This window comes from Lampris incognitus, chromosome 13 (assembly GCF_029633865.1).
Source record: "Lampris incognitus isolate fLamInc1 chromosome 13, fLamInc1.hap2, whole genome shotgun sequence".
Classification (NCBI taxonomy): domain Eukaryota; kingdom Metazoa; phylum Chordata; class Actinopteri; order Lampriformes; family Lampridae; genus Lampris; species Lampris incognitus.
The window spans coordinates 20648015-20662480 of record NC_079223.1 but is presented as its reverse complement, the minus strand read 5'-3'; the positions used below and the strand labels follow the sequence as shown (position 1 = coordinate 20662480).

General features: G+C 44.6%; 1 protein-coding gene across 1 annotated transcript in view; it reads left to right on the top strand.

The window, feature by feature from the left end:
- The window catches only part of LOC130123220 (protein kinase C epsilon type-like), a 114627-nt gene that overhangs the window by 61743 nt on the left and 38418 nt on the right, over positions 1-14466 (top strand). The window contains exons 6-10 of the mRNA XM_056292354.1: positions 6984-7116; positions 7235-7377; positions 7858-7954; positions 8968-9233; positions 10269-10442. Coding sequence (XP_056148329.1) covers positions 6984-7116; positions 7235-7377; positions 7858-7954; positions 8968-9233; positions 10269-10442 — 813 coding nt within the window. The remainder of the gene's footprint in view (positions 1-6983; positions 7117-7234; positions 7378-7857; positions 7955-8967; positions 9234-10268; positions 10443-14466) is intronic.

Below are 14466 nucleotides of genomic sequence, written 5' to 3'. Positions count from 1 at the left end.
AGGCTTATAGGAGGGCAGTACTTTCTCTGTGCGGACATCGAGCAGAGAGGGGTTGGTAGCCATGTGGGACTGCTGTTAGGGCAGCTTTGTACATGGCTCCATGTGGGAATTAATACAGTGTCATACAATACAGTCTAACTCAGTCCAAAAGTCCCACATGTAAAAATAAGCGATGTACTTCCCTACTGGTCATTGGCTGAAGGCTTTTATTGTGAAAGGGGCAGTTAGGAATTGTAACGTAGTAGTTAAAAAGACTGTACCCAAGCCGAAATGCCTCATTAGGGATTGCTCATTACAGTTGGCTCTGGATAAGAGAATAAGTAAATGAACAAAAAAGAAAACTGGAATAGGAACTTAAAAAAACAACATCAAAAAGAAACAAAAAGACTCTCAGAGCTTTTACCTTAATCTTTTGTTACTGTCTGGCCTGGGCTGCTCTCCAGCTGAGAGTTCAGCCAACAAAAACAAACCTTCACATAGGGCTCAGGTGTCACTCGAGTCAACATGCCTGTTATTCTACTATCCCTTTGGCACAAGGTCTTTCTTTTTTTCTTTTTTTTTTACCATGGTCACACCGACACACACACACACACACACATACACACACACTGAGTCCAAATGCACTTTTTTTTTGTATGATCAGTTTCATCAGTGACACTTTCTATGAAGCTTGCATCTATAACGCCCTATAAGCATCTATAAAGCCCTGTAAGTATTGCTATAAGTCATTGTAAGATTCATTATAACCATGTATACGCCCTCACAACACCTCATAACCACCTTTATGATACATTATGTCAATTTAAAACGGATTTATGCATTATAAATGCATAAATCATTAGCCTGTTTATCTGTCAAATGTCATAATGCATCATAGCCAACTTGTTTTGCTGAAGTTTTATAGTGATGCATGATGAAACTTCAGTGCTATTTCACAGTCCTCAATCATAGCCGTTAATCATTGTAATACACAGGAAAGTATGGGCATTATAGATGCAATAGATGCTTATAGGGCGTTATAGATGCTTATAGGGCATTATAGATGCAAGCTTCATAGAAAGTGTCACCGTTTCGGTATCTAACAAATTCAACCCACTCCTGGAATTTCACACACACACACACACACACACACACACACACACACACACACACACACTCACCGGCCACTTTATTAGGCACACCTGTCCAACTGCTCGTTAACGCAAATTTATAATCAGCCAATCACATGGCAGCAACTCAATGCATTTAGGCATGTAGACATGGTCAAGACGATCTGCTGCAGTTCAAACCGAGCATCAGAATGGGGAAGAAAGGTGATTTAAGTGACTTTGAACGTGGCATGGTTGTTGGTGCCAGACGGGCTGGTCTGAGTATTTCAGAAACTGCTGATCTACTGGGATTTTCACGCGCAACCATCTGCAGGGTTTACAGAGAATGGTCCGAAAAAGAGAAAATATCCAGTGAGCGGCAGTTCTGTGGGCAAAAATGCCTTGTTGATGCCAGAGGTCAGAGGAGAATGGCCAGACTGGTTCGAGCTGATAGAAAGGCAACAGTAACTCAAATAACCACTCATTACAACCGAGGTATGCAGAAGAGCATTGAGAATTTGGCGTCAACAACATGAAAGCATGGATCCATCCTGCCTTGTATCAACGGTTCGGGCTGGTGGTGGTGGTGTAATGGTGTGGGGGATATTTTCTTGGCACACTTTGGGCCCCTTAGTACCAATTGAGCATCGTGTCAACGCCACAGCCTACCTGAGTATTGTTGCTGACCATGTCCATCCCTTTATGACCACAGTGTTCCCATCTTCTGATGGCTACTTCCAGCAGGATAACACGCCATGTCATAAAGCTCGAATCATCTCAGACTGGTTTCTTGAACATGACAATGAGTTCACTGTACTCAAATGGCCTCCACAGTCACCAGATCTCAATCCAATAGAGCACCTTTGGGATGTGGTGGACCGGGAGATTCGCATCATGGATGTGCAGCCGACAAATCTGCAGCAACTGCGTGATGCTATCATGTCAATATGGACCAAACTCTCTGAGGAATGTTTCCAGTACCTCGTTGAATCTATGCCACGAAGGATTAAGGCAGTTCTGAAGGCAAAAGGGGGTCCAACCCGGTACTAGCAAGGTGTACCTAATAAAGTGGCCAGTGAGTGTATATATATACACTACCGTTCAAAAGTTTGGGATCACCCAAACAATTTTGTGTTTTCCATGAAAAGTCACACTTATTCACCACCCTATGTTGTGAAATGAATAGAAAATAGAGTCAAGACATTGACAAGGTTAGAAATAATGATTTGTATTTGAAATAAGATTTTTTTTACATCAAACTTTGCTTTCGTCAAAGAATCCTCCATTTGCAGCAATTACAGCATTGCAGACCTTTGGCATTCTAGCTGTTAATTTGTTGAGGTAATCTGGAGAAATTGCACCCCACGCTTCCAGAAGCAGCTCCCACAAGTTGGATTGGTTGGATGGGCACTTCTTTGAGCAGATTGAGTTTCTGGAGCATCACATTTGTGGGGTCAATTAAACGCTCAAAATGGCCAGAAAAAGAGAACTTTCATCTGAAACTCGACAGTCTATTCTTGTTCTTAGAAATGAAGGCTATTCCATGCGAGAAATTGCTAAGAAATTGAAGATTTCCTACACCGGTGTGTACTACTCCCTTCAGAGGACAGCACAAACAGGCTCTAACCAGAGTAGAAAAAGAAGTGGGAGGCCGCGTTGCACAACTGAGCAAGAAGATAAGTACATTAGAGTCTCTAGTTTGAGAAACAGACGCCTCACAGGTCCCCAACTGGCATCTTCATTAAATAGTACCTGTTAGAGCCTGTTTGTGCTGTCCTCTGAAGGGAGTAGTACACACCGGTGTAGGAAATCTTCAATTTCTTAGCAATTTCTCGCATGGAATAGCCTTCATTTCTAAGAACAAGAATAGACTGTCGAGTTTCAGATGAAAGTTCTCTTTTTCTGGCCATTTTGAGCGTTTAATTGACCCCACAAATGTGATGCTCCAGAAACTCAATCTGCTCAAAGAAGTGCCCATCCAACCAATCCAACTTGTGGGAGCTGCTTCTGGAAGCGTGGGGTGCAATTTCTCCAGATTACTTCAACAAATTAACAGCTAGAATGCCAAAGGTCTGCAATGCTGTAATTGCTGCAAATGGAGGATTCTTTGACGAAAGCAAAGTTTGATGTAAAAAAAATCTTATTTCAAATACAAATCATTATTTCTAACCTTGTCAATGTCTTGACTCTATTTTCTATTCATTTCACAACATATGGTGGTGAATAAGTGTGACTTTTCATGGAAAACACAAAATTGTTTGGGTGATCCCAAACTTTTGAACGGTAGTGTATATACACACTCACTGGCCACTTTATTAGGTACACCTTGCTAGTACCAGGTTGGACCCCCTTTTGCCTTCAGAACTGCCTTAATCCTTCGTGGCATAGATTCAACAAGGTACTGGAAACATTCCTCAGAGAGTTTGGTCCATATTGACATGATAGCATCACGCAGTTGCTGCAGATTTGTCGGCTGCACATCCGTGATGCGAATCTCCCGGTTCACCACATCCCAAAGGTGCTCTATTGGATTGAGATCTGGCGACTGTGGAGGCCATTTGAGTACAGTGAACTCATTGTCATGTTCAAGAAACCAGTCTGAGATGATTCGAGCTTTATGACATGGCGTGTTATCCTGCTGGAAGTAGCCATCAGAAGATGGGAACACTGTGGTCATAAAGGGATGGACATGGTCAGCAACAATACTCAGGTAGGCTGTGGCGTTGACACGATGCTCAATTGGTACTAAGGGGCCCAAAGTGTGCCAAGAAAATATCCCCCACACCATTACACCACCACCACCAGTCTGAACCGTTGATACAAGGCAGGATGGATCCATGCTTTCATGTTGTTGACGCCAAATTCTGACCCTACCATCCGAATGTCGCAGCAGAAATCGAGACTCATCAGACCAGGCAACGTTTTTCCAATCTTATATTGTCTAATTTTGGTGAGCCTGTGCGAATTGTAGCCTCAGTTTCCTGTTCTTAGCTGACAGGAGTGGCACCCGGTGTAGTCTTCTGCTGCTCTAGCCCATCTGCCTCAAGGTTCGACGTGTTGTGCGTTCAGAGACGCTCTTCTGTATACCTCGGTTGTAATGAGTGGTTATTTGAGTTACTGTTGCCTTTCTATCAGCTCGAACCAGTCTGGCCATTTTCCTCTGACCTCTGGCATCAACAAGGCATTTTCGCCCACAGAGCTGCCGCTCACTGGATATTTTCTCTTTTTCGGACCATTCTCTGTAAACCCTAGAGATGGTTGTGTGTGAAAATCCCAGTAGATCAGCAGTTTCTGAAATACTCAGACCAGCCCGTCTGGCACCAACAACCATGCCAAGTTCAAAGTCACTTAAATCACCTTTCTTCCCCATTCTGATGCTCGGTTTGAACTGCAGCAGATCGTCTTGACCATGTCTACATGCCTAAATGCATTGAGTTGCTGCCATGTGATTGGCTGATTAGAAATTTGCGTTGACGAGCAGTTGGACAGGTGTGCCTAATAAAGTGGCCGGTGAGTGTATATCAACACTGATACAGGAAAAAAGATTTTAATACATTGCAATACAGGCCTGTTTCATGCGTCTCGCACTCATTAGCTGCTAATGAGTGCGAGACGCATGAAACAGGCCTGTATTGCAATGTATTAAAATCTTTTTTCCTGTATCCGTGTTGATATTCCGCTCCAGTTGAGCACTCGCAACACCATTCACGGTTTCGGGAGAAAAAAAACCCTGATATATATATATATATATATATACGTATATACGTATATACGTATATATATATATACACACACACATCAGTGTCAGTGCCTAGTCCACATTTCCTGCCTGGAATGATGCCCCCGCTTGTGACATTGGAAGAATGTAAGACACTCAAAAATATCCAGTGGTGTTTTCCTTGTAATCAGCTTGGGTTTGTTTACTTTTAATGGTTCTCACTAAGACATATTGTGTGTTTTCTTGAGGCCTAACAAATGCGTTAAATACATTTTCTCTCACAGAATATTTGCGAAGCTTTTCTGGAATGTTTTGAAAGCTGCATTATTTAAAACGGCTTGCAATCTTCCTATCTTTTTATTGGCAGATATGGTAAGTTATGCCACCAACTGTCGAATTGGCTAACCACTATTTATTCGTTCTTTATCCTTTTGTTTTCTCTATTCTTCATTACTGTTAGGCTTATGTTTCTTTGCTTTCGTTGCAGCTGGTTCACTTTCTCCAGTCAACATGTCTTCTTCTTTGTGTGTTAAGGCCACAGAAATGTGCAATACGTCACCCCCTACTCATGGTGTGCATGTGCGTGCTCATGAGCATGCTGCAAGAATGTGATGTAAATAATGAGGGTATCTGCTTTTGTTTTTACTGTGCTCTATAGCGCCACTAGTGGTCAACAAATCCAATGGATACCTTTAACCAAATTCGAAATCTTACCAGGATATGTGAATCTAAGTCAGAGCCACAGCTGCCAAGAGTTTTGAATTAGAAATGGACACGGGGGGTGGAGGCGTCCGAGTGGCGTAGCATTCTATTCCATTGCCTACCAACACAGGGATTGCCGGATCGAATCCCTGTGTTACCTCCGGCTTGGTCGGGCATCTCTACAGACACAATTGGCCTTGTCTGCGGGTGGGAAGCCGGATGTGGGTAATGTGTCCTGGTCACTGCACTAGCGCCTCCTGTTGTCAGTCAGGGTACTTGTTCAGGGGGGAGGGGGAACTGGGGGGAATAGCGTGATTCTCCCATGTGCCACCTCCTCCTGGTGAAACTCCTCACTTGTCAGGTGAAAAGAAGTGGCTGACAATTCCACATGTATCAGAGGAGGTATGTGGTAGTCTGCAGCCCTCCTTGGATTGGCAGAGGGGTTGGAGCAGCGACCCGGGCGGCTCAGAAGAGTAGGCTAATTGGCCGGATACAATTGGGGAGAAAAAAAAGGGGGGGGGAATCCAAAAAAGAAAAATGGACGTGGGTTAACACCAGTCTCAGCATTAAAATTATTGTAAAATGAAACCGCTAAAACTTCCATCCATCCGTCTATCATCCAAGCTGCTTATCCCAATCAGGGTCACAGGATGCTGGAGCCTATCCCAGCAGTCATTGGGCGGCAGGCGGGGAGACACCCTGGACAGGCCACTAAAACGAGCTTAGTTTAATCAATAGAATTGCTTTAAGTTCTACCACTGCACCATAGAGAGCATCCTGACCAGCTGCATCTCAGTGTGGTACGGCAACTGCACATCAGTAGACCAGAAAGCTCTGCACCAGGTCGTCAAGGTGGCCCAGCAAATCACCGGTACCCAGCTCCCAGCCATAAAAGACATTTATCACAAACGCTGTCTTCGAAGGGGTCTGAGCATCAGCATAGATCCCACCCACTCCAATCATGGACTGTTCTCCCCCCTGCGCTCTGGGAGGCGCTACAGGAGCCTCAGAGCCTGTACTACCAGGCTCAAAAACAGCTTCTTTCCCCAAGCTGTTGCCCACCTGAACCTGGCTACCCACTGAATGTCTGTGGATATTTTTAAAGATTTTGTACTCTTGCTCTTTTTTAACTTTTTTTTACCTTTTGGTCTTCATCTGTATAGATATCTTATACTGTATTTGTTGTTTGTTCATGTCTGTCTTGCACTGTTTGGCAAAGGCACAGCCCTTGTTTCATTTTTAACATGTGCCTGCACATTGTTTTTAATGGCAATAAATTGAATTGAATTGAATTGAATTATTTATTTCGTATTGTGCTATCTTGCATTTTGTTTCCCTGTGTGTGGTTTTGCAGGCATGCATTAGGCCCATTCTTCTCTCGGCAGACTGTAAGGAGATGTAGTAATTGGAGATAGCAGCTGCATCATCAGTCTTTTATAACAGTGAGCCTTCTCTTTCCTCTCTACCTCCTTCAGCCAGTCGGGTCCCAAAGATTTAGCGTCAACATGCCCCATAAGTTCAGCATCCACAACTTCAAGGTCCTCACCTTCTGTGACCACTGTGGGTCCCTGCTCTGGGGCCTGCTGAGACAGGGCCTTCAATGTAAAGGTATGTTTATACACAGCTTTGGGTCAATTTAATGTCTCTCACACACACGCACTCACGCACGCATACTCTCAAATAAGTACATATTAACTCTGGCTTTTTCTCTTTGTCTGTGTGTCAGTGTGTAAAGTGAATGTGCACAGGCGCTGTGAGAGCAATGTGGCTCCGAACTGTGGTGTAGATGCCAGGGGTATTGCTAAAGTACTTTCTGACTTGGGGGTTACACCAGACAAAATCTTTAGCAGTGCTCAGAGACGAAAAAAGGTGAGAAGTAAGGGGACAAAGGGTAAGATGTTTTAACATTGCGTTGTTGAACAAGTTAACTGGTACATTTGATTTCTAAACGGCACAAGTAACTTTACAAAGACATTTAATGCAATGCTGCAGAAACACTTGCAGAGCCAAATGTGTTAGAAACCTTTTGAAACTAAGGGACAGGACACCAATAGAAGTAACAGAGCAAATCAATATTTTGATGTGTGTGTGTGTGTGTGAGAGAGAGAGAGAGAGAGAGAGAGAGAGAGAGAGAGATATTACGCTTTATACTACCAAACAGTTCCATGAGATGAACGTGTTTTTGCATATATAAGCAGATATCATGATACATACCAATATCATGTAAGATTCCCATGATCACTGAGATAATAATGGTTTCCATACTGCCCCGCACTAGTAGTGAGGGTAGTGATGATGAGGATGAAGATGAAGATGATGATAATTATGAGAATAATACTTGCTTGACAGCTTCAACAAGGCCAAGACCCACAGCAACCACTGACGGGGACCCCTCAGACAGAGGACGACCGCTCAAAGTCTGCCCCCACCTCCCCGTGTGACCAGGGTATACATTTACACATACACTCTCATTCACACACAACGGAGTCAACACAGCTGTCTGAAATCACAAAGTTATGAATGCTAGATTGATAATTAACTCAACAGTGCCTTTGACAGGGGGCTAACTTGTCACCATGAAACTAGTGGTCACAATGAAAAATGGCTAAATTGATAAGTCACTTTTCTGATTCAGGTTATGAAGTTAAAAAAAATCTTAAGATGGTCTCTGAGTTGTGAGGTGATAGGTTGTAGTCAGTTAATTGCCATGGTGGCATTACATCTATGTTATATGCTAGAGGACTATTGTTTTTCTCTGCCTCCAATCAGTTCAAACCAACATACCAAAATCAAACATAAATGGATACAAGGGGCGTCCAGGTGGCGTAGCGGTCTATTTCGTTGTCTACCAACACGGGGATCACTGGATCGAATCCCCATGTTGCCTCCAGCTTGGTCAGGTGTCTGTACAGACACAATTGGCTGTGTCTGTGGGTGGGAAGGCGGGTGTGGGTATGTGTCCTGGTCACTGCACTAGCACCTCCTCTGGTCAGTCGGGGCACCTGTTTCGGGGGGAGACTGGGGGGAATAGCGTGATCCTCCCACACGCTACATCCCCCTCGCGAAACTCCTCACTGTCAGGTGAAAAGAAGCGGCTGACGACACCACATGTATTGGAGTGTGGTAGTCTGCAGCCCTCCCCGGATCAGCAAAGGGGGTGGAGGAGAGACTGGGATGGCTCGGAAGAGCGGGGTAATTGGCCGGATACAATTGGGGAGAAAGGGGGGAAATCCCCCCCCCCAAAAAAAACATAAATGGGTACATAAGTAAAAATTCCCCGTTGGACACAAACTCCTCCAACGTAACATGTCAACTAGCATCTGCCTAATAGGCAAGAGGTTCTTTAACTCCCCAAGATGGATTGAAAAAATGATCAAACCCAATCATCTGTAAATCAGTTGTGAATCTCAAAATTAATTGCGTGAAATCTCTAAAGCAAACTTTCTGTTGTTTTCCCAGATATGAAGGAGATGGAGAACATCAGGAAGGCTTTATCGTTTGACCACCGCGGAGAGGAACACAAGCCACACCCACTTACCTCCCCCAGCTCAGTTGCCACGGTAACTGGGGACGGAGGTGGCAGTGGTGGAGTCGGAATCGGAATAGAAGCCGAGGGCAGCAAGGAGAACGGAGATGTCAAAGGTCATGGCACGCCAGAGACCAAAAGGATTAATCTTGCCGACTTTGTTTTTATCAAAGTTCTGGGCAAAGGCAGCTTTGGAAAGGTTTGTTTTAGAGTTTATTCATCTACACAATTTTTACTTTATCGTTTCTGTTCTTGCTTGCTTAATCTGTTCGTCTGTCCTCCTTCACTCTTCCATTGTTTCTTGAAAAACAAAACTAGGTCACAACCTAGTAGCCTATATGGCCGGACCCTGTATGGACAATGTTGGAAATTGTGGCCTTTTTGTTAAAGTGGTAGTCAATGATGTCATTGGTCACCTGATCCAGCGGCCCAATCATGTAACTTGTTCACTCGGTCACTCTAGACATGATGGTCTGGTCCAGCCAAAAAGGGAGGAAAGGGAGATGGTTTTCATCTGTTGTTACATTCATTGTCCATAATTATTTTCATGTCGTCCTATCGTTCCAGCCAGGTCTTGGTTAAAAGGAAAGGTGATATTTAAGCTCTATGAAATTCACCCAGGGCGACACAGTGGTGCAGTGGTTAGCATGATCACCTCATAGCAAGAAGGTCCTGGGCTCGAACCCCGGGGTTGTCCAAACTTGGGGGTTTCCTCTGGGTGCTCCAGTGTTTGTGTGTGTGTGTGTGTGTGGGGGGGGGGGTCCTATGATGGACTGGTGGCCTGTCCAGGGTGTCTCCCCACCGGCCGTCCAATGATTGCTGGGTTAGGCTCCAGCATCCCCGCGACCCTGATTGGGATAAGCAGGTTGTATAATGGATGGATGGATGGATTGAAATTCACCTGATTAGGTGAAAGCAAGATGAAATTTAAATAAAAGGCACAGTTAGGGAGTGGGAAGAGAGGGAGTAGGGAGACAATGGCGTGGCTGGAAGACAGACAGAGGGAGGGAAATTAGAGGGAGCAGGACACAGGAAGAGGAAAAAAGACAGTCAGGGAGACAGCAGGGTCTAGAGAAAGAATTTCTGTTTTATATTTGTGCTGTGTTGTCTCTCTATATTCACTTCACACGTAGCTGCCAAATCCAGATTAAAGCACCCCGCATTAAAACACTTTTTGATGCTGGGCACTGTGCTGTGTGTGTGTGTGTGTGTGTGTGTGTGTGTGTGTGTCTAGGTGATGCTAGCAGAGCTCAAGGGAACTGATGAAGTTTACGCTGTCAAGGTGCTGAAGAAAGATGTGATCCTCCAGGATGACGACGTCGACTGCACCATGACTGAGAAACGGATTCTGGCCCTGGCCAGGAAACACCCCTACCTGACACAGCTCTTCTGCTGCTTCCAGACCAAAGTACGGATACACACACACACACACACACACACACACACACACACACACACACACACACACACACACACACACATTGTTTATGTGGCTGGTTAATTCAAGATGCAAGGTTTAGTTTATTATCATTTCCATTATGTACCTGCGTACATTAAAAAAACAAAACAAATACCGTTTCTCCCAGCCCACAGCAGTACAACATCCATCCATCCGTTATCTGTACTGCTTATCCTGCTCTCATGGTCGCGAGGATGCTGGAGCCTATTCCAGCAACAGAAAAGATAGAGGGATTTTCAAAAGGTTTTGGATCAGGTGCTTTTCCCTATGTTACCTATTTACCTCTTTGATAGTTAGGGTGCCGAGAGAGGAGGTGTGGTATTGTATGAGAAAGTCGCGAGTTGCAGGGAAGTATGTAGGAGTGGTGCAGGATATGTATGAGGGAAGTGTGACAGTGGTGAGATGTGCGGTTGGAATGACAGATGGGTTTAAGGTGGAGGTGGGATTACATCAAGGATCAGCTCTGAGCCCTTTCTTGTTCGCACTGGTGATGGATAGGTTGACGGATGAGATCAGGCAGGAGTCTCCGTGGACTATGATGTTTGCGGATGACATTGTGATCTGTAGCGAGAGTAGGGTGCAGGTTGAGGAGAGCCTGGAGAGGTGGAGGTATGCACTGGAGAGAAGAGGAATGAAAGTCAGTAGGAGCAAGACGGGATACCTATGTGTGAATGAGAGGGAGGACAGAGGAATGGCGAGGTTGCAAGGAGTAGCGGTGACGAAGGAGTATGAGTTTAAATACTTGGGGTCAACTGTCCAAAGTAACGGGGAGTGCAGAAGAGAGGTGAAGAAGAGAGTGCGGGCAGGGTGGAGTGGGTGGAGAAGAGTGTCAGGAGTGATTTGTGACAGAAGGGTACCAGCAAGAGTTAAAGGGAAGGGTTACAAGATGGTTGTGAGACCAACTATGTTATATGGTTTGAAGACAGTGGCACTGACGAAAAGACAGGAGGAGGAGCTGGAGGTGGCAGAGTTGAAAATGATAAGATTTTCATTGGGAGTGACGAGGAAGGACAGGATTAGGAATGATCATATTAGAGGGGCCGCTCAAGTTGGACGGTTTGGAGACAAAGCAAGAGAGGCAAGATTGAGATGGCTTGGACATGTGTGGAGAAGAGATGCTGGGTATATTGGGAGAAGGATGCTGAATATGGAGCTGCCAGGGAAGAGGAAAAGAGGAAGGCCAAAGAGGAGGTTTATGGAGGTGGTGAGGGAGGACATGCACGTGGCTGGTGTGACAGAGGAAGATGCAGAGGACAGGAAGAGATGGAAACGGATGATCTGCTGTGACGACCCCTAACGGGAGCAGCCGAAACTAGTAGTAGATTTTCTTAACACTTGTGATAAGCCAGGCAGGACGGCTGCCACACTCATTCAGTCACATTGTAGCTATTAAGGTAATTTTTATTAAGTCCTCCAGGGGGCAGTGTTAGATCAGATTTCAACAAACAAAGTTTCATATCGTTCCCAAATAAGATATGCTTGATGTTTTTTGTTTTTGATTTTGTTTTTTGTTGTTGTTGTTTTTTGGGGGGGGGGTTGTCCCTTGTCCCTTCTCAGAAAACGATTTCTAGCATGAGAGTAGAGCTAACTATGAGATATGGTAAAGTTAAAGCATTTAATGAAACCTTTCATGTGTAAAATAATTTTTGGAGATAGCAGTGTTTTAGATGTGTTGACTTGTGAATTCTCAGTGGTGGTTATCAGAGCAAAACTGAACTATATCTTGAATGAAACTCCATAGCTTCTGGTGTACTCAGAGTATTTAGGTGAAGTTAAATGCAGCAGTCCCAAAGAATTAATCTGTTAGGAATAGAATCAAGTCCTACACCTCCTAAGGGGTCAAATGAGAACGACTTTAAAGTGAAAAGTGCTGATTGATCTACAGCTGTTTCTCTAGCAGTGGCCTTTATCTTAATCTAATCTTAATGGTACTTAATTTACCACCAGCAAAGTAGCAACCCTTGTCATTCTGTTTGTTCCTAGCGTATGCTACAGTGATATCAGGATTATGTAAATAGTAATGTCAGACCTGTTGTCGCCACAAAGATGTGGCTTTAGCAAAGCCTTTTGCTGGCCTGGGTTAAACTGTATGCCCAAAACACTTAACGGGCATTAAGACTGTATATCAAAATGTGTTTTTCAAATTCAGAATGTGCTCTGACTAGGATCCTGTAATCCTTACACTGAAACTCTGAAGTTTTAGTTTCAGCAATATATTTAAAAAAAAGAAGAAAGGAGCCCAGTAAAACCACATGTGGCCATACTGCGCAGTACAGTGTTCTCTACCACAGCCATTTCCAGTGAGTAGCCAAACCCTAAGACCACCCCATAACTCCCCAGCGAAGCAGCTGTGTGTCCAGCCATTGCACTCAAAACTCTTGAAAATGTACCCTGGCAAATGTGAGCACATCAACGCACAATAGGTCTCGTTCCATTCGCTGCATCTTGCACAGAGCCGTGTGCAGACAAGTTACTGAACACGCATTTGGTCAACGTAACTGTAGTATAGAATAAGGCCCATTTGTTTTCAGGAGACTTATCTGTACATACCATGCAAACCATCTTTCCACACGATAATGTGTGGCACTTTTCCGTTAGTTTGTCCACAAAATGCAAATTAAATCAAATCAAATCGATGCAGGGGAACTGCAGGATGTCAATGACGTGGTTGTCTTGAACTGCTTGCTGTTGTGTGGATGGTGTCCACGGTGGTCCTTTTATCACTCATTTGCACAAGATTCTACAATAATAACACACACGCACACACCAGTGATCCTAGGAAAGGAAAATGCATGGATGTGTGACAGTAAAGCTCACACTTCCTAGGTTAAATGTCTTATGTCATTCACTTGAAGAAGATTTATGTTGGATATTGCTTATGAGAAGTTCAAACATAGTTACTGATGAGTACGCTATTCATTTTATTTAAAAAATGAATGTTAACTTACCTACCACGTATTTCTCCTTCTTGTACATGCTGTCGCTATCCCAATCCCCCACCCCAACTCCAACGGACACCACCACGAACAGAACATTTCTCAGAGAACTACAGTAGGAAGAGGAAATGTGACGTTTCTAAGTTGTTCTTCTGGGTCTAAGGTCAACCCCCCAACTGTATGCTGTGCTGTGTGCGCTGGTAATAAAACTACATGTCAGTGGTTAGTTCAGTTGTGGCTGATGAAACCTCATGGGGCATCTACGCATAACAGCGCACTGCTTTCACCATCTAGTAGTTCACAGATTGGCTAGTCCGTTCTCGGAACAGTTTGAACTTGGATATAGGCAGAAATTATGAATTGTGCAGACACCGTGTGGCAAGTCTCGTGCCATGGGAGGGTTCAGAGATGGAGGATGGATATGGGTTAGCGACAACACAGTGTTTCTTTATTTATAATATTTGCAAAACTCAAAGTCTTTGCTTGTACGCTGCATGGGCCGGTGTGCAGCGTTGGCGGAGCCTTCTCTATCCGTTTTCCTCAGTGCTTTCTTTCTCGCCGTCCGCTGTGTTGGCTCATGTAGTTGTCAGTGTCAGTCCAGGACCCAGCTTTACTGTTGGCTCATGTAGTTGTCAGTGTCAGTCCAGGACCCAGCTTTACTGCAGAATTTAAAGAGCAAGCGTCCGGGTCATGTGGCGGTCTGGAATCCTCCCTCCTTATTCTTCAAAGGACTTCTGTGTGAAAGGTACTGTTATAAGAGTAGCGTAGTTCCTTTAAGAAATAGGGAATTGGGCATCCAGGTAGCGGTCTATTCCGTTGCCTACCAACATGGGGATTGCTGGTTCGAATCCCTGTGCTACCTCCGGCTTGGTCGGGTGTCCCTACAGACACAATTGGCTGTGTCTGTGGGTGGGAAGCCAGATGTGGGTATGTGTCCTGGTCACTGCACTAGCACCTCCTCAGGTCGGTCAGGGTTCCTGTTCGGGGGGGAGGGGGAACTGGGGGGAATAGCGTGATCGTCCCACGCACTACATCCC